This window comes from Lynx rufus, unplaced genomic scaffold (genome assembly GCF_022079265.1).
Source record: "Lynx rufus isolate CCGP_SWC_20201006 ecotype Redwood Valley unplaced genomic scaffold, mLynRuf1.p SCAF_4, whole genome shotgun sequence".
Taxonomy (NCBI): domain Eukaryota; kingdom Metazoa; phylum Chordata; class Mammalia; order Carnivora; family Felidae; genus Lynx; species Lynx rufus.
This window is the reverse complement of record NW_025814856.1, coordinates 25,070,109-25,091,470: the sequence shown is the minus strand read 5'-3', so window position 1 is coordinate 25,091,470 and position 21,362 is coordinate 25,070,109. Positions and strand designations below refer to the sequence as shown.

At 39.0% G+C, this 21,362-nt stretch overlaps 1 protein-coding gene across 2 annotated transcripts; it reads right to left on the bottom strand.

Annotated features, from left to right (window-relative positions):
* Positions 1 to 4,830: 4,830 nt before the first annotated feature.
* PDE12 (phosphodiesterase 12) lies at positions 4,831 to 12,768 on the bottom strand. 2 transcript variants are annotated; one of them, XM_047096533.1, is made up of 3 exons: positions 11,419 to 12,768; positions 9,696 to 9,774; positions 4,831 to 5,019 (listed from the first exon to the last, which is right to left on the bottom strand). In XM_047096533.1, exons 1-3 carry the CDS (start codon positions 12,721 to 12,723, stop codon positions 4,892 to 4,894), a joined length of 1,512 nt encoding a protein of 503 aa, XP_046952489.1. In that variant the 5' UTR covers positions 12,724 to 12,768; the 3' UTR covers positions 4,831 to 4,891. The 2 variants fall into 2 exon arrangements, with proteins under 2 accessions (XP_046952489.1, XP_046952488.1); XM_047096532.1 differs by lacking the exon at positions 4,831 to 5,019 and adding an exon at positions 6,449 to 9,199.
* Between the last annotated feature and the right edge of the window lie 8,594 nt (positions 12,769 to 21,362).

Genomic DNA, 21,362 nt, shown 5'->3' with positions numbered 1-21,362 from the left:
ATTAAGTTGTGGGGGCCTCTGAAGCTTTTAACTTGGTTGTTCAGACTGTGCCTCTAGCAAGTCCTCAATTACAGTTCCAGTGTCCCTACCCGGGATTTCTTCAGGGTAGAACAAAACATCCCTGGATGTCCCTGCGGGTTGTGATTCCCTGTATTCCCCCGCTGGGCTTCAATCACCGGGGCGCTGGCGGGGGGGTGGGGGGGCGGCGAGCAGCGCACCAGTTTGCCCTGTGACATTTCAGATCTAAGAATAGTTACTGATTTTTCAGTTTGTTCAGTTTTTGTTTTCTCTATAGGACAAGAGTGGCAACTCGCAAGCTTCTTATGTGCATGCTGGACCAGAAACCAGATGTCCTGGATCAAACTTCCTTAAATGTGGAAGTTCTCGTTCTTGGTATGGAGGTGAAGGTGACTTCTGACTTGTCATTGGAAACAAGTGCTTATGCTTCCTGGCAGCATGTTGGATGTTTCAATAATGTAAATATTAGCTACCAACTTCAGTAGAATTTATGAGAACTTAGATTAAGAAAGAGCAAATGGTTGGTATATCGGCAAGTACATTATCTGAAGGTCTGGTATAGGGGAAAATTAATGAAACAGTTCTAGAGTCTGATTATCTGTTCAGATGGTTAAATTCTGAGAAGGTGACTAGAAGGAATCTACTACTAGCATTTTCCCAAGGATTAGTAGAGTTAGTGTTGGGGTAGTATTGGCACCCCAAAAACTCTACCCAAATGACATTTGTTTATATTACCAGCTTAGTTATTTTTAGCAGGAAAATGTTAGGAATGAAATCATTCTTAATTAGTATCCTCACTAAGGCAATCTAAATACTTTAAAAGCAACATTAATATAATAAATATGGGCTTGATTAAGAGATTTGGTTCTAAAATTTACTCCTGAGAATTGTTTAAGCCCAGCATATTCTTTTTTTATTCTCAAGTTAGTTAACATACAGTACGTAGAACATGTGGCTTCAGTAGAACGCACTGATCATTTCTCACATATGACACCCAGTGCTCATCCCAAAAAGTGCCCTCCTGAATGCCCGTCACGCTCCCCCCCCCCCATCAACCCTCTGTTCTCTGTATTTGAGTCTCATGGTTTGCCTTCCTGTTTTTATCTTATTTTTCCTCCCCTTCCCCTATGTTCATCTGTTTCTCAAATTCCACGAGTGAAATCATGATATATTTTTTTCTAGCATATACATCGTGACATTATATTCAGGTTACCACTACTGGAAGGTTAGTTGGCTGCTTTTGTTTCTTACTTGCAAATATCCCTTTATCCCCTGTTTCCACAAACCACATAAAAAGTTTAAGTGGTTATATTCTAGCAACAAAAATTCTGAGAAATCAATAGCAAAAGCAATAATGTGGACCCAGGTAAGGAATAATTAAGGCAGCTGTATCTAGTTAGTGAGCAGAGCCTTGCAATGTATGTCCTTTGTGTTTTAAAGAACAGTAGAGCCAGGTGTCTTCCCGACCTTGTCAGGTATTTCTGCATTGTTTTCATTGTAAGCTTCCAATTATATTGGGCACCGAAGTTTTCAGCTGGTGTTTGGGGGCTTGACACTGCCATCTGCAGACAGGGAGCTGGCTCTCAGGAACGAATCAATTCTTTGGTGGCATGGTTTTTCTTAGGCTGGGTTCAATGCCATTCCAGTAACAGTGATGTATTTTGCAGACTGGCCAAAGTTGACCTTGGCCTGCATAGCCTTTGAAGAAGTGAGGAATGATGATTTTTAAAAAGGGGGGAAGGGTTAGGGTGCCTGGGTGGCTCAGTCGGTTGAATGTCTGACTTCAGCTCAGGTCATGATCTCGCGGTCCGTGAGTTTGAACCCCGCGTGGGCTCTGTGCTGTCAGTTCAGAGCCTGGAGCGTGCTTTGGATTCTGTGTCTCCCTCTCTCTCTGCCCTTCCCCCACTCACGTTCTGTCTCTATCAAAAAATGAATAAACGTGAAAAAAAATAAAAAATAAATAAAAAGGGGGAAAGGGTTGCCCAACAAAAAGGCAACACGATTTTTAAAATGGGCTCCAAAGATACACAAATGGGCAGTAAGCACATAAAAAGATTGTCAACATTATAAGCCATCAGGTAAATGCAAATCAAAACCACAATAAAATCAATAAAATGCCATTTCACACTAGGATAGCTGTAATCAAAAAGATAACAGATGTTAGGATGTGGAGAAATTGGAACCCCCATATGTTGCTGGTGGGAATGCAAAATTGTGCAACTACTTTGGGTAAAAGTCTGCTAGTTCCTCAAAAGGTTAAGTATTTTCCATATGATCCAACAATTCCACTTCTAGATACATGCCCAAGAGAAATGAAAACATGCACACTTAAAAACTTGTACACAAACACACAGCATTATCCATAGAAGCCAAAAGGTGGAAGTAATCCAAATGTCCATCAACTGATGAATGGATAAAATAAAATGGTTTATGTCCATACAATGGAATATTATCATAAAAAGGAATGAAGTACTGATACATACTACAACATGGAAGAACCTCAGAAACATACAAAGTGAAATAAGTTGGTCACAAAAGGCTACGTAATTACTTCATTTATATGAAATGCCCAGAAGAGGCAAATCCATAGAGTAAATCCATAGGTAAGCAGTTGCCAAGACCTGAGGGGAAAGGTGGGTTAGGGAGTGACTGGTAATGAGTATGGAGTTTGTTTCTGATGCCAGTCTTTAACAATTGATTTCATGGGGGCACCCGGGTGGCTCAGTCCATTAAGCATCTGACTTCAGCTCAGGTCATTACCTTGCAGTTCATGAGCTCGAGCCCTGCATTGGACTCTGTACTGATGGTGCAGAGCCTGCTTGGGATTCTCTTTCTCTCTCTCTCAAAATAAACTTAAAAAATTAAAAAAAAAAATTGATTTCATATGCAGTGACAAAAACCCTTAAAGAGAAAAATAAAGATCAATTTTGGATGAAAGAACTATTGTGGGATTCTTTCATTCAGGATGAAGAAAAATGATATAAGCCAGGCTGTAAAAAGCCAGATTGTTTTAGGTATGTAATAAAAGGATGAAAAGGGTAATATAATTCCATTATTTAGAGTACTTAAAAACTTTACAGCTTCAGCAGAAATATTTTTCTTTGGTTTAAGATATTCAAAACACTATACCTAATCCAGCTTTTGAGGAAGGCCAACTTTATTTCTAAATGCTTTCATCCCTGGATACACCATTTCTCCAAACTATTCCACATGGGAAATAAAGATTATATGTAATACTATTAAAAGTGTGTATATTGTTCAATATGAGAACTCCACATGAAGCCTATCCAATTCCCTACTGAACTGTTTTCAGTTTCAAGAACAATAATGAGATGCAAAATGCAAACTAGGAATACTTCCAATACACGAAGATGGACATCAGCAACAATCTAACACCAGTAGAGTGAGTTATTAGGCAAAATGGATTGCATCACATAAACCCTTTAACATACAATCAACTCAAAATGGACAGAAGATGGAGATGAATGATAGTTTGTTGTCAATGAAGTTTCTCTAGGAAATTGAAGATTATGAGGAAAAACCTAACACTGACAATAAATATGAACATGGATTTTAACAGCTGAGACTTTGTTGTGGAACCACAAATCCAGCTGGTAGGTGCTTGTTATAGAGGATGGCATCAGCCAGATGAACTAGAAGATTTAGTATTTTTAAGGTCTACAACTTAAAGATATGTTTATCATTTATATGTAAAGTTAATTTTAGCATCTGACTTCAATATTATTTAATACAGTGTAAAGATGGCCAACTTACAAAATAATTTTGTTCCATATTATAATTTTTAATATATTAACTCAGTGTTTTAAAAAATGTATTATTAGGGGCGCCTGGGTGGCGCAGTCGGTTAAGCGTCCGACTTCAGCCAGGTCACGATCTCGCGGTCCGTGAGTTCGAGCCCCACGTCGGGCTCTGGGCTGATGGCTCAGAGCCTGGAGCCTGTTTCCGATTCTGTGTCTCCCTCTCTCTCTGCCCCTCCCCCGTTCATGCTCTGTCTCTCTCTGTCCCAAAAATAAATAAACGTTGAAAAAAAAAATTAAAAAAAAATGTATTATTAAAGCTCACCTTGTTAAGGTTTCTTTTCAAAACCTAATTTTTTTTTAATAAGCAGAGTTTAGTCTTTTTTATGGTTCTGCATTGTAACTTGGTGAGTTATATTCAGCCATAGCCATCTCAGTTTTTCAGGGATATGTCTTCAGGCATTCTTGCTATCTGCTACTCTGTACCTAAAATGGGATTTAAAAAGTGTTAGGTAATAGTGGAGCATGGCTAAGCCATTTAAAAGCCAATGTGGGAGGGGCGCCTGGGTGGCTTAGTCGATTGATTGAGTGTCTCACTTCAGCTTAGGTCATGATCTTGCAGCTCGTGGGTTCAAGCCCTGCGTCAGGCTCTGTGCTGACAGCTCAGAGCCTGAAGCCTGTTTCAGATTCTGTGTCCCCCTCTCTCTGACCCTACCCTGCTCGCACTCTGTCTCTCTGTCTCAAAAATAAATAAACACTGGGGCACCTGGGTGGCGCAGTCGGTTAAGCGTCCGACTTCAGCCAGGTCACGATCTCGCGGTCTGTGAGTTCGAGCCCCGTGTGGGGCTCTGGGCTGATGGCTCAGAGCCTGGAGCCTGTTTCCGATTCTGTGTCTCCCTCTCTCTCTGCCCCTCCCCCGTTCATGCTCTGTCTCTCTCTGTCCCAAAAATAAATAAACGTTGAAAAAAAAAATTTAAAAATAAATAAACATTAAAATTAAAAAAAAAAAAAAGCCAATGTTGGTAAGTTCGTTCTCTGAAATCACCGACATAGATCTACATTTTTTAAGTGACGTTTTTTTTTTCCCCTTTGGCTGCTTATTCTTTCTAATTTATTTACATTCCAGGACTTCTGTATTTTTTATGCTTTTCTTCCCAATTATCTCCCAAAGAAGCAATGGGACTGACCTTTGCAACTTGACAAAAGCTGGAAGATTGAGTAGGAATTGCTGAAGATGAGCTCTCTGGAAAAAAATATAGGAGGTTGGGTAATCCATTGTGAGTACTCTAGTTCATGAGGGCAATGACATAATTAAACTAAACAAGATAAAAATACATTGGTAGAAATACCACTTCACACCCACTTGAATGACTATAGTAACACGTATATCAGTGAGAATGTGGAGAAATGAACTCTCATATACATCACTGGTGGGAACGTAAAATGGTGTAGCTATTGTGGAAAGCATTTTGGCAGTTTCTCAAAAGGTATATAACCAAACCAAAAGAACTGAAAATAGGTGCTCAAAAACTTGTACGTGAATATTCATAGGAGCATTATTCACAATAGCCAAAAGATGGAAACAATCCAAACATCCATTGGGATAAACAAAATGTAGTATAACCATACAATAGAATATATATAATAGAAAACATGGAAGACCTTAAAAAACATTAAGCTAAATAAAGGAAAGTCAGACACAGAAGGTCATATATATATGATTCAATTTATATGAAATATCCAAAACAGAGAAATTGAGGCACAAAGCAGATTAGTAGTCGCCAGTGTCTGGAAGGGAGGAGGAAATGGGGTGTGACTACTTAATGGGTCACTGTTTCCCTTTGGGGTGATGAAAATGTTTTGGAACTAGTTAGGGATAATGGCTGCACAACACTGTGAATGTACTAAATGCAGTGGAATCATAACTTTTAAAATGGTTCATCTTATGTGAATTTCACTTCACTTGAAAACATGCTTTGGTATTGTCATCTCAAAATATAGACTTATCCTCAAGTTAGTGCTAAAAAAAAAAATCACCCAATACAGCTCTAGTACCTTCAATGCTAAAGCATACTTTCTCATTAAGTGGGACCACAGAATTTGATTACCCAAATGAGCTCTTAAAATTATTTCCTTACCCTAAATTAAGTCTAGATATAAGTTCTAGATTGAGCAAAACATTGAAATGTTTTTGAATTATGATTAGAAAACTAGTGTTGGCTATAATTTTTTAGAGGAAAGATTTCCCCTATTGTGTTGTCTTGTGGATTTTATGATCAACTAGTAATGCAAACCTTTAACATTCATTAATATGGATTTGCCCTCAAACCAGGTTTGTAGGGAACCTCTGCCTATATTTCACAGTTGGAGAATATGAGATCTAATGGTGTCAACTTCCACCAGGAACATCTTCCTACAGTGGTGTTCTTTGAACCTTCTCCTTTGTACTGTTTCTCAGATAAACCTCCAGTCTAAAACTACCATGTTCTGATATGAGGCCTTAGTTCTCAGAAAAGTCACCACACAGTGAAATACTTGGAAATTTGAAACAACTGATTTTGGTATTGAGAATTTTAAAGAACATCACATTTACAGCCAGAAATGATTTTTTTGCTAACATATTATAAACTACCAGTGCATGTGTCTATAGTGGCAACTGTGTAACAGTTCACTTAAGAGGACAGTGTTCTATAATTTTATTTATAATAATATAAAATTTTTTGAATATTAATTCCGATAGCAAGAACTTGTGACATCATAAAATGGGTTCACTATAGAGGTGCTGGACTTTCCATACTTTATTAAATGTACTAAAAAATCCAAATGTAATAGAAAAATTCAATCACAAACATGGCTTTAAGCACATAAACATTTCTGAATAACACTTTATTCTAACTCATGAATACAAGGTAATTTTGGTATCCTATTTATACAATTTTCTTAGCGTTCCCTACTTTGGACTCCAATCATACTAACATTATCTATATACTGGAGATTTGACCAGAGTATATGGCACTTCACAATAATCTACCTTCTCCTATTCTGAAATGCCTGTCTATAATCAGATCACACTGTTAAGTCAGTAAATATAAAATTAAAAGACTCAGGACGTGGAATCTTTGATAAGTGATTAGTTCCTTTGACTAGAGTTCAATCTAGTTAGCCAGGGTGTTTGTTAATACAGAATCCGAATGTTTTTCTCATGAGCATGAATAAGTATGTAACTTAATTTCTTCTTTCAAAATGTTTCTCAACTTTTTGCTTAGAAACTTTTTTTCAAGTTATTTTAAGGGTCCTGTCAACATGTTTGAAAGCAGACCAAAAACACATTTTAAAAAGGAAAAAAAAAAAAGATGTATTTTGCAAAAGAATCAGATTCTGGCTTTAACATATTCATGTAGTTGTAAACTGATGTTAAAATGCTCTCAAAAATGTTATTTAGGAAGGCACAATTCGGTAGCATCAATTTTTATTTATAGCTTTTTCTAAAGATCCCAAGAAACTGCCACTTTAATTTTTCTTTTCCAGTATTTTAAGTACTTCAAGGTTCAATCTGAACAAAGTAAAATTCTTGTTCTCAAACTTACTAAGAGTTAACAATACATTGGACAGTGAGCAGAATATGGAAGTACAGCCTACTTTATCAAAAGAGGAAAGTTCTTATGGTTTTGAGTTTGGAGATTAAAGAATTTGAGACAAAAACTCTCATGACTGTGGAAAATCAGAACTCTTCTTGAAGTGGGTGAGCTTTTCATGTCTAAGCTAGAAACTAATTGCAGAAGTAGGAGATAACACTACAGTTACCCTCAACATCAAAAAGCAACAGCTAAAGCATTACAAATAAGGTATGGTGATAACTGAGTTAGAAGAGCCCAGTTACCACTCTAGGTTAGAAACTAATCAGTAAAACAATAATTCCTAATTTTAAAAAGTCTGGCTTCATATTTAAACTTTTTTTTTTTACAGCATATAAATTATATACAGTGTTTTCCTATAACTCAAATGTAATGCTCAAATCTATAAAAAGAATAGTTTATTTCAGAAATGCCCAAAAGATCCGCTACTCCTCCTTCTCCTATTTATAAAGACCAACAATTTCAAAAATACTTCCAGCATAGAAATGCTCAATGGTTCTCCCAAAATGTCAACCCCATATCAGTAGACAGTTTCTCATAAAGTAATGTATTATGCTGTATTCTCTAATATCATATGGCCAAATACCCTTGATGATTTATGGACGTTTTTCATGGGCAAGAATAATTAAAGAAAATGGGATCAAGTTGACTATGTTGCTATTCACTTTGAATACTAAACTGTGCTTGCATCCTAAAAGTTCAAATGAGCTGGCTAGAATAATATAAATGTGTTCATTTGTACCATACACTAGAAAGTAAAATCCTACAAATAAGAGAATTAAAATATCTTATGTTGGTTGAAAAATGAAAGATGAGGAGCAATAACATTTGGTGGATGGCACATTTTAATCTTTCGTTAAAGCTCTGAAGTTGTATTAAATTGTTAACCAAATTGAGGTAGAGGTAGACCCTAATGTTCATTCATGTCAGACTTAGGCCTCTCACCTTAACCCATATGCATTTTTCCCCTAATTATACAAACATGATTCAATTTGAAATGTGTTATGATAGAAAAATTATAGGATCATTCAAATGGTTTTTTGGTTTTTTTTTTTTTTTTTTACAAAATTCTTAATTCCTAGCTAAAAAAAAAGTACTTATAAAATGTACATAATTCAGTGTTCTTCCTGGTAGTCATAAATATATTTGTTTTTCCTTCAACCTTAGGAAAAAAAAAAGTAGAGAAACTGCAATTATGAACAGTCATGTAATGAAGACACTGGAACACAGAATAAAAACATTTTGCCTCGGTGTCTGTGTAGTTTTCCTCTTTGAAGGTTACATATAAGCTCTGATTCATATTAAATTTCCTACGAAAGAGACTCAAATTCCATTAAACACAAATCTATTTCCATTTTAAATCACACACAAGTGCTATGTGATCAGAGGGATGGGAAACACTAGGTAACGCCTGGTGAGTGGTGACTTCTTCATGACTAGGTAATGGAATCACCTGTTCAACCTCTAGGGCATTTGAGTCAATGAAAATGTAATCCAGACATCCATGAAAGCCACCAACATAATTTGTGTAAGCAGGTTCACCACAAGCACTTTTCAGTTTGAAGACATGGGTGAGGGACATGTTGCAACGTTCCTCTTCCCCATTGGAAGCCCAGTCTTCATGGTCCTCTGGAATGCTGCCATTGACAGCAAAATGATACATTCCTGTTGATGGGGTACTATTAAAGTCTCCACAAAATATAACTGGTATGCCAGGATACAGATCACACGAGACATGTCTAATGTGAGCCAAGGCTACCGCCATTTGAATGAGACGAATGTACCCACCTATGAATACAAAAAACATTAATGTAAGTATTTTTTAAAGTTGCCTTTAAAAGAAAAAAAAAAAGCCCCAAAACTACATACAGTATCTGGGTGACATTCAAGATATATATTTGAAGGGGAATTGGATGAAGGCGGTCCAAATGTAAAAAAGAAACATTCAGTTATAAGATACATAAGTACTGTAGATGTAATGCACAACATGATGACCACAGTTAACATTACTATTCGGTATATTTAAAAGTTGCTAAGAGAGTATATCCTAAAAGTTCTTATCACAAGAAAAAAAAATGTATTTTTTTCAGATCTATATGAGGTGATGAATGTAATCATTTTGCAATATGTGTCATTATGCTGTACACTTTAAACTGCATGATGCTGTTATGACAATTACATCTCAATAAAACTGAAAGAAACAAAAAAGATGTACGTGTGTAAAACAGCCTTACTGAGTTTAAGTTACCATGTTATGTCACTTGTGAAAACCAATAAAACCTACCTTTTGGATGCCAGTACAGATGGGTATTAGCAACACATATCCTTTTAGAAGAGTCCTTTGTAGACTGAAGAACAGAAACCTAAAATAAACCAAGTGCCAAGAGTTCAGTTGCTATCTGCCAATTTCCTGAATGTTTTTTTTAAATCTAAGACTATATATGATGAACGGACATTTCATAACCTTCCCTGACTAATGAAGTATGATCGCAATTAAATTAAACTTTTGCTACAAGTTTTAGAATACACATGAATAGGATTCATTCAGCCTAACATGTCTTAGTAACAGTTCAACATATACAGGAAATAAGAAAAGGACATATTTTGGATAACACTAAGGTTAGAGACAGTGTTTTTAAGTGGATAAGGGCAGGCTCTGGAGTCAGGTCCACCTAGATAGAATCCCCACTCTTAAACATTCACAGCAGTGTGACCTGAAGAGAGATACTTTTTTCCTAAGCCAGCTTGGTCACTGGTTTAAAAAAAGGCAATATCCACCTCAAGGGGGACTGTTGTATGGATCCAACTAAATGAGCTTACAGAAGTTCAGGAAACACACTGGATGCTCAAAAAAAAAAAAAAAAAGTAGCTACTCTAAAATCTTACTATGAACAAAACCAGTTAGCTAAAAACGCTGGACAAATATACAAATAACATTGTTTTTTTAAAAACTAAGGCAGCTTAATACTCTGCTCAGTGATGATGGAATATAATTCACTGGGTAAGAATCCTGGCTTCACTTTGTGTGAACTTGGAATAAGTAAACTTGACCACTTCCCTATTTATAATAACATCTGTAAAATGGAAATGGCAGGATTACTGTGAGCCAAAATTAAAATATTAATATTTATGGAATACTTAATTAAACATACCAGACACCTAAATTTTAAAAGCTTTGTGGTGTTTTTTTTTTTACTTCAATTTTTTTGTTTCAAGGTTTTATTTATTTATTTTTTTTAATTTTTTTTTTTTCAACGTTTATTTATTTTTTGGGACAGAGAGAGACAGAGCATGAACGGGGGAGGGGCAGAGAGAGAGGGAGACACAGAATCGGAAACAGGCTCCAGGCTCTGAGCCATCAGCCCAGAGCCTGACGCGGGGCTCGAACTCACGGACCGCGAGATCGTGACCTGGCTGAAGTCGGACGCTTAACCGACTGCGCCACCCAGGCGCCCCTGTTTCAAGGTTTAAAAAAAAATTTTTTTTAATCTTTATTTATTTTTGAAAGAGAGACAGAGTGTGAGCAGGGGAGGAGCAGAGAGAGGGGGAGACACAGAATCCGAAGCAGGCTCCAGGCCCTGAGCTGTCAGCACAGAGCCTGATGTGGGGCTCGAACTCATGAACTGTGAGATCATGACCTGAGCCGAAGTCTGACGCTCAACCGACTGAGCCACCCAGGCGCCCTTGTTTCAAGTTTTAAAATATGTCAGAACAATGCTTGGCAAGAAGTGAGAAAATATTAGCTATTACTATGTTCTTGTATTGAGCGTATTGAGCTCTCCCATTAAGAGTGTAAGCACTATGAAAGTCCGCTAATCTGTTCAAGGCAACCTGCAGCTTGTTGTGGCACAGTAAAGGTGCTCAATAAATATCTGCTCAATGAATGAATGAAAGCTAACCTTTGTGCTGAAGATAAAAGAGCGAACACCTTTCAGTAAAATCTGAAAAAACCTGCCACGCCCCTAAAAATCGATGTGTATGTAAAGAGAATGGTGGAGCTACTTTACCTGGAGGACAGAAGATCTCTGGAGCACCCTCTCCTGCGCAGACGGGTACAAAACTAGTTTCTCCAGCAGTTCTTTGTGAAGTTGGTCGGACTCCAGGGCTTCGTGGAAAGAAATGTCATGCTGGCTAAGGAGAGTGAATTTGGTCTTTCGGTAGAAAGTAGCCAGGCCTTCGTGCTGCTTGATTCTAAACACGCCCTCCAGCCCAAAGGCCTCGAGTGCCGGCACCAAGCTGTCGGTAAACACGTTGCGATCTACCTCTTGCAAACAGATGAGGTCAGCGTTGTAGCCCGTGAGCTCCTTCTGGATGAGGTTCTGGCGGTAGTCGAGCTCGAGGGCATAAGGGGCACAGTACGGGTAGAGGACACTCCTCGAAAACTCAGTCTGGGCGTACGTGTCGGCCAGGAGGTTGTAAGACACAGTGCGAATGAGAGAATCGTCCGTGACCTTCTTGGTGTAGAGATGCCGCTGGTCAAAGGTGCAAGTACCGGGCCCAGCCTCCACCGGACACACACTTTCCAACTCCCGGCTTGGCCCGAAGCGCTGCCCATTGCCTGGGGTGCAATGAAGCTTGAGTCGCAGCCCGATGTCTGCATTGGACGGCGTGTAGACGCGTTCGTTCACACCCGTCTCTGTCCAACTAGGAAAGGGTGAACAGGGAGACAATGACGAGGGGCTCCCGCCCTCAGGCTCCGCCGCTCCGGGTTTGGCTTCCTTGTACCATCGGAAGAGCGAGTTGGCGGGATCCCCAAATTCGAGGCTGAGCTTGGGGCACACCGGGAAGCCGGCCATGATGTAGCGTGGCAACTGCAGCTCGGTGAAGGCGGGCGGGTTGCGCTCCACCTTGTACTTGACATCGCCGATCTGCAGCACCGCGCCGTCCTGCCAGGCGTCCACGTTGAGCACGTCTTCAGCCACTGCCTCCTCCCGGTAGTACAGCTTCACGACGGGCTCGCAGGCCGCAGCCGGCTCCGGCACAGGCCCCGCACAGGCCCCGCCACTTGCATTTGGCCGGTTCTTCCTGCTCTTCTTGGCGGCGGCCGCCTTAGCGTGGCCTTTGAGGGCGTTGGTAGCAATCCGGCTGAGGGCCCGACCCAGCGGCTCGCTTTGGTCGCGCTGCATGTTCTTGTGGCTGCCGTCTGCCAGAGCGAACGACAGGCTTAGCTTCGGTTCCGAAGGCACACAGCGCACCACAGCGCGCTCCATCGCTCCCGCCGCCGTCTCAGTCGCCGCCTCGGCCCGAGTGTGCCGCCCCACCGCCGTGCGGACCCCACGAAGCGCGGCGCGGGAGCCTGGGAGCCTCCACATGAACCTGGAGGCTCAGCGGCCGCCAAGCGTCAGATGAAGACTGGAGAGCTACAGCCGCCGGCTCCGTGATCCATTCAGTCCCACAACTTCCGGCTGGGGATGGGGAGGGCGCTCGGAGTGCTTCCGCTCCGCACTTTCGCCACGCCGCTCAACTGATCCCTTTTTCCATAGCCACACCTGTCTTTGATCCTTTCCAACTTAATCTTTATCTTCAAATAAAGCCATAAAGAGGGGGGAATAAAGCAACTGTAAAGGTGCCAGAGGGAAATATTAGACTCCCATGGTTTTAGCGAAAGTACAGTTATGGGGCTGAAGGAAAAGTGCGGAAGTCGCTGGGGCGTTGTCGTCGTGGTGTTTTTGGATTCTAGCCCGCGTTCTTGTCTGCGAGCGCTGCCGGGCTGACCTGCGCGAGAGCGTGGGGAGCTCGACTGGGATTGCCAGCTGCCTCCGACCTTGGAAAGCGTTGCCCAGTTTCTTTCCATAGCGTTCTCCATGCTGCTCGCCCTCTCCGAGTTGTGGATGGGTTCGCCTCAGGCCGGCCGGCGCAGAAGGACACAGCCGTTTTTGTGGTAGTTAATAACGACGAGCGTTATACAAGAATTAGCACTTAGGGTTTGACGACTACGTTAAAAAACATTTTTTTTGTAGTTGCGAGGTCCGGAGTGACTAAGTTACCTGCTGAAGGTCACACACATATTTCATGAGATGGAGAATAGACAGTGTAGCTTCGCTGAAAGCCAAATAAAGTGTTTCAAGAGGGACTGTGTTGAATATAATTAATATTCTGTGATTAGATGAAAAAACACCTTGAAGATTCAAAAAACAAATTGGGAAGTCACTTCTGTCCACAAATGCTCTATTTGTATCCACTTTTCCTTCTCCTACAACTAGAATGCTTACTTACTGGGTATCTAATAATAAGCCATACATTTCCCCCTGGCTTACCACGAAGAAAATAGACCTTTTCAACTGTGTTCTAAAAGCAGGATGAAGTTTGCAATCATTTGAAATTTCTGTTCCTGTCCTCCCCTCTCCCCACCCACCAAATATTTGATAAGGTGACTGGCTACTGATAGTATATATGCAATGCCAGGCTACAGTATAGGGATAAAAGTCTTTACTTTGTGTTAGCTGGGACTAACCTAAGGAATAAAGAAAATAAGCCTCAGTAGTCCAGTTTATAGAACCCCATTTACAAATATGAATTTTTAAATGGCATTTTTCTTATCTACAGCATTTGCCCTCATGCAACTTTGCAGAGTCCAGTCAATCTTAAATCAGCCTATTTAAAGAAAGATAGAAGCCCTACTAGAAAATGTGAGTTTCCTTCAAGCAAACTGATATAATTTAATGCTTAGCAGTCTTTTTCTTTTTTTAATGTTTATTTACTTTTTTTAAAAAATTTTTTTAACGTTTATTAATTTTTGAGACAGAGAGAGACAGAGCATGAATGGGGGAGGGTCAGAGAGAGGGAGACACAGAATCCGAAACAGGCTCCAGGCTCTGAGCTGTCAGCACAGAGCCTGACGCAGCGCTCGAACCCATGGACCGCGAGATCATGACCCGAGCCGAAGTCGGCCGCCCAACCGACTGAGCCACCCAGGCGCCCCGAATGTTTATTTACTTTATTTTGAGGGAGCGGGAGGGTAGAGAGAGGTACAGAGAGAATCCCAAGCAGTCTCCAGTCTCAGTGAGGAGGTGGACTTGCTCCAACTCAACCCTAAGATCATGACCTGAGGTGAGACCAAGAGTTGGACACTTACCTGACTGAGCCACCTAGGCACCCCTTAAACCTGGTTTTGAGACAGATGACTTTAAGTGTCATACTTCTCTTAGTTTTAAATACATGTATTTTTAATTTTTTTGAAAGGGTAAAACATACCCATGGTGAAAAAAAAGTAATCTTTCCACTGCTGACTCCTGTGAATACACAAACACGAATATGTATGTACCTTCCAACTACTTTTTTACACAAATTGGAATATAATGGACCCATGGTTCAGTACCTTCCTCTTTTTGAAAGACAACTTCAAATACCTCCATTTTGACCTCAAACTTTCTAATTGATTACATTCTTCTTTCCAGCTTCTAACTCAGGCAAAAGACCCTGCAGGCAGTGCATCTTGTGATGGGTACCAAAACTACCCCCTTGAGCAATAAAGATTGCCCCGAGGCAGCAAGACCTGCCCTGTGACAATGAACCACCCGGTCTTTACTACCTGCCTGCAGGTACCCACTGACCTTTGCCCACATTTTCCTTATGCACACTTTCAATTATTTTCAGCACTTTGGAGACTGGCTTTGAGGCCACTGTCTTCCTGTTGTTGGCCTCAGTGAAATAGATACTTGTTTCCCCGCCATTCATCTCTCTGCCTTTGGAGTTTGTCTGGGGCGAGTGACCAAACCTGGTCTGTTTGGGACTCCCAGAGCCTGGTGCTCTTGCACTCCGGTGCTCCAGCTACACTGTCACTGTCTTTTGTCAGTTCTTTCAAGAGAAAGTGTCTCAAAGTATCACAGCCTCCTATAGAAAATTTGATTTGAGGCAGCTCTTCCTGCCCATGGGTCCTGTCCCTGTGCTTTAATAAAATCACTTTTTTTGCACCAAAAAAAAAAAAATAATAATAATAATAAAAGAAAAATAAAACTTGTTTTGAACTCAACAGATTTGAAAATAATACATAATAAATGGTGTATTTGAAGCTCTCTTTTTATGAGGCTAAATTATAGCATAATTATACACATAAATTATATACATTATCGGGGTGCCTGGGTGGTTCAGTCAGTTAAGCCTCCAACTCGTGCTTTAAGCTCAGGTCATGATCTCACAGTTTGTGGGTTCGAGCCTTGCATCAGGCTCCACGCTGACAGTGTGGAACCTGCTTGGGATTCTCTCTCTGTCCTTCTCTTTCTGCCCAACCCCCGCCTCTCAAAATAAATAAATAAACTTAAAAAAACTTTTAAATTATATGCATTATAATTATATAATTAATAATTGAGATCAGAAGGCTGAACCAATACCCTGATACCAAAAGGAGAAGCAGCTAATAAAAATCATTGTATTCATCCATTTTCAGTCTATACCAAGGAATACAGGCTAACTTTCACTAATGAAAACTTATGGTTGATGGACTTTTCTTGTTACTTATATCTGCAAAGATTACCATGTGAAGACTAGTTTCTTGTCATTTGGTTAATAACATTGGTAGCTAACAATATAATTTATAATATACTTTTATCTTTTTTTACTTAAGGTCAACATGATACTGTAGTTTTGAGTGATAGTACTTAGAAATTTTAAGTAGTACCTGGTGCTATTACTTCAGGGTAATCTGCTACTTCCTTATGTATTCAAAATCTGATAACTTTCATTTGCTTTTGTTTAAGGGACCAATCTCTATTTGTTCCTTTATTTTTTTTAAGTTTTTTTAAATGTTTATTTTTGAGAGTGAGAGAGAGAGCAAGAGAGGGGCGGAGGGGGTGGGGACAGAGGATCTGAAGCAGGGCTCCATGCTGATAGCAGAGAACCCTACATGGGGCTTGAATTCAGGAACCACGAGATCATGAGCTGGGCCAAAATCGGCTGTGTAACCAACTGAGCCACCCAGGTGCCCCTCTATTTGTTTCTTTAACTTAAAAAAATTGTTTTTCCAGTTTTATTGAGCTATTAATGACCTATAACACTGCATTAGTCCAAGGTATACAACATGATGATTTGATGATACATGTGTATAATTACCACAAAAGTTTAGTTAACATCCATCACCTCACAGTTATACTTTTTTCTCTTGTGATGAGAACTTTTAAGATCTACTCTCTTAGCAACTTTCAAATATACGGTAGAATATTGTTAACTATTGTCACCATGGTTCACATTATATCCCCATAACTTGTTTATCTTATAACTGGAAGTTTTTACCTTTTTCACCATCTCACCTGTTTCCTTCATCTCCCTTCTCTCCACCCTCCCCTTGCCTCTGGCAACCACCAATCTGTTCAGTTTTTTTTTTTTTTTAAGACTCTACATATAAGTGAGATCATACAGTATTTGTCTTTTAATGCCCTCAATGTCTATCCATGTTGTTACAGATGGCAGGATTTCCTTTTTTTTTTTTTTTTTTAATATTTTCAATGTTGGGGCGCCTGGGTGGCTCAGTCAGTTAAGCCTCAGATTTCGGCTCAGGTCATGATCTCACGGTTTGTGAGTTCGAGCCCATGTCAGTCTCTGTGTGGACAGCTCAGAGCCTGGAATCTGCTTCAGATTCTGTGTCTCCCTCTCTCTGCCCCTCCCCTGCTCACTCTCTGTCTCTCTCTGTCTCTCAATAATAAATAAACGTTAAAAAAATTTAAAAAATTTTTTCAATGTTTATTTTTGAGAGAGGGAGAGAGAGAGGGAGAGAGAGAATGAGCTGGGAAGGGGCAGAGAGAGAGGGAGACATAGAACCCAAAGTAGGCTCGGCTGTCAGCACTGAGCCCAATATGGGGCTCGAACTCACGAACTGTGAGATCATGACCTGAGCTGACGTCTTGATGCTCAACCGACTGAGCCACCCAGGCGACCCCAGGATTTCCGTTTTTTATTGCTGAATAGTGTTCTAATATCTATATATCTGTCTTTCTATATCACATTTTCTTTATCCATTTATTCTTCGATGGACACTTACACTTAGGTTGTTTCCATGTCTTGGCTATTGTAAGTAATGTTGCAGTGAACAGGAGGGTGCAGATAGTGATTCTGTTTCCTTTAGGTACACACCCAGAAGTGGAATTGCTGGATCATAAGGTAGTTGTATTTCTAGTTTTTTGAAGAATCTGAATACTGTGTTCTGTAGTGGTTGTATCATTTTACGTTCCCACCAACAGTGCTAAGTATTTCTTTTATTTTAAAAGTTATTGTGATATATAATGGTTATATTATTATATATACTTTTACTATATAGCATAGTATATGTAATATATGATATAGTTATATAATTTAATATAAGGTATATGCAATTTCGCTCCATAAAGAACTTACGCATATGGACTCATTTCTGTGCTATCCCATTTTTAATTTTGAAAGGAATAATGCATAGTATAAAGCGTAGTAAGTTAGTCTCAGAAGTTCTCTTAGCATGTTCAACATTTAATAAGTGGAAGAAACGTTTTGTATAGTATTAGAGAATCACACTTTGGTGTCATGTCCATAAGCGCTTTTTTTTTTTTTTTTTTAAAAATTTTTTTTTTTCAACGTTTTTTATATTTATTTTTGGGACAGAGAGAGACAGAGCATGAACGGGGGAGGGGCAGAGAGAGAGGGAGACACAGAACCGGAAGCAGGCTCCAGGCTCTGAGCCATCAGCCCAGAGCCAGACGCGGGGCTCGAACTCACGGACCGCGAGACCGTGACCTGGCTGAAGTCGGACGCTTAACCGACTGCGCCACCCAGGCGCCCCAATAAGCGCTTTTAAATAATCAAGGGCTTGTGAAATATAATCTGCTCTCATAAATAATATTTCTAACCCTCAGACTAAGAAATAGAGTTTTTAAGGAGGAATTTTAAGCTGCAAATTATATATATATATAGATAACTTTTTTTTTTCAAAGCAAAAGTTTTATTAAAATCCCAGCTGGCTGTTTTGCAGATTGACAAACCGATCCTAATATTTATATGGAAATGCAAAGGACGTAGAAGAGTTAAAATCACTACTTTCTATAAAAGAACAAAATTGAAGGACTGACACTACCCAATTTTAAAACTATAACCATTCTTAATAAAGCTGCAGTAATCAAGACAGTGTGGCATTGGTATAAAAATAGACATGTAGATCAATGGAACAGAATTGAGTGTCTAGAAATAAACCCTTACATAATGGTCAATTCCTTCCTTCCTTCCTTCCTTCCTTCCTTCCTTCCTTCCTCCCTCCCTCCCTCCCTCCCTCCCTCCCTCCCTTCCTCCCTTCCTTCCTTCCTTCCTTCCTTCCTTCCCTTTTTTGTCGTCAATTCTTTTTCAACAAACATGCCAAGGCAATTCAGTGGGGAAAAGACAACTTTTTAAAAAAATGATACTGGAACAATTATATATCTACATGCAAAAAAAAAAATGAACTTGGATCCATACCTCTCACCAAATATAGAAATTTACTGTAAATAGATCATAGATCTAAATATAAAACCTAAACTTAGAGGAAAACATAGGAGAAAATCTTCATGACCTTGTCTTTCATAGATCATAACCTCAAATGCATGACCCATAAAGAAAAAAAGTATCTTGAGTTTGATTTTATAAAAGATTAAAGACTTGCTCTTCAAAAGACATCATTAAGAATATGAAAAGATAAGCTATAGACCAAGAGAATGTGTTTGCAAATTATCTGATAAAGGACTTGTATTTAGAATATAAAGAACTCTTACAACTGATAAAAAAGTTAAATAATCCAATTTAAAATGGATGAAAGGTATGAATAGACATTTCACCAAAAAAAGATATGTTAGTGGATAATAAGCATATGAAAAAATGTTCAACATCATTAGTATTTAGGGAAATGCAAATTAAAAACACAAGATACCACAATGTGCTCCCTAGAATGGCTGTAATAAAAAAAAATACATGATGCCAAGTGTTGGCAAGGATATGGAGAAATTGGACCCCTTATATATTGCTGGTAGGAATATAAAATCTTTTAGCCACTTTGGAAAACAGTTTGACAGTTTCTTAAAAGGTTAAACATAGCCTTACCATTCAACACAGTAATTCCACTCTAGGTTTCTACTGATGAGAAGTGAAAATGTATGTTCATCCACACACCCGTACGTGAATGTCACGGTTATTTATAATAGCTCCAAACTGGAATCAATCCAAATATCCATCAACTGGTGAATGGATAAACCAAATATGACATATATATATATATATATATATATATATATATATATATAATGGAGGACTATTCAGCAATGAAAATGAACTTTTGTTACATACTACACTTGGATGAATCTCAAACATATTATCATTAAGTGGAAGAAGCCAGACACAAAAGACTACATAATTTTTTATTCCACTTATATGAAAATTTCAGAAATTGTAAATCTTTAGAGGCCAAAAGCAAATCAGTGGTTGCCTGGGCTGGATGTGGGAGTGGGGATTGACTGCATATGAGCCCAAGGGAACTTTGTGCAGTGATGGAAATGTTTTTGATCTGAATCTTGGTAATGGTTGTACAACTCTCTACATTTGCTAAAAAAATCATTGTTGGGGGCATCAGACTAGCTCAGTCAGTAGAGCATGCGACTCTTGATCTAAAGGTTGTAAGTTCAAGTCCCACTGGGTGTAGAGATTACTTAAAACATAAAATATTTTTTAAAAATTAAATGTTTACAACTAGGAAATAGCATTGAATTATATACTTTAAAATGGTAAGTTTTACAGTGTATAAATTATACCTCCATAAAGCTGCTTAAAAAAAGATATGCATTGTATTAGGGTTTAATGAGGGAAGTGGAACCAGATGTTATATATCCCTTATATACATCCATATGTATGTATATGTGTATATATGGATTTATTACAAGGAATTAGCTTATGCAATTGTGGGGACTGGTTAAGCAAGTCCAACATCTATAGGGCAGGCTGTCAGGAAGGAAACATCCAGACAGGAGAGAGCAATTATAAACCTAACTGCTTGTTAAGAGTCTGACTCAGTGCATGCCTAAACCTTCTCTTTGAAAGGATTTCCACTGATTAAGTCAGACCCACACAGATACTCTCTCTAGTTTAACATCACTTTATTAGGGATTTGAATTGTACTTGCAAAATCTCTTTAGTGCAGCACTAGAATAGTGTTTGATTGAATAACTGGGAGAAGATGTAGGTATAATACAAAAGACTGCTATCTTCTCTTAAGTCCACAGCTTTAGTTTAGCTTAAGCAAATGTCAAAAAAAAATCACATATTTATATAAGTATTTTGTTTTCTACAGGAAGACAGTTTCCTATTACAAGCTACAAGGATATTTAACCTGTTCATTCACTCACCTGCATGTTTTCAGAGGACCTGCTGTGTGCCAGACATACAAGTTAGGCTGTACTCTAAAAACAATTCTTTACATTACTAGAACATAAAAGATGCTCAAATATTTGTTGAATGAATATGCCATCAATATACCACCAGGACTTACCCCCCAATTTTATTTATGCACATGATGTTTGTGTAGGCTATTATCATTTAGATGGAGTATCCATTGTGCAGCCTCAAATAGCAAAGTTTCACGTTTCTATATCCAAGCATACACGCAAAATTGGCACACTGTAACCTTTTTTATGAAGGATTTCCTGAAAGAAAAGTGCTGTATAAACAAATATCAAATATAGAAACAAACTAACCTGTATTGCTGATTATTTACAGTGAAGTCACTGTGGGGACGCTAGAAAACTTGATCCTCCTGTGAGAGCGAGTGTGTACATAATCCTATTTTCCAACACATCCAAATTTCCAGTCTTGCAGGTTTCCACAACTTGAAGATCCTGATTCCCTGGACCCGTTCCAAGGGAAGACAGGTAAAAAAATCTCATTCACTCACCCTCCATTCGTGATTAGTTAGTAACGAACTGAGTAATGAATTATTGTGACAGGTGATCCTAGGCTGTTGCAGCTGAGCATGTGC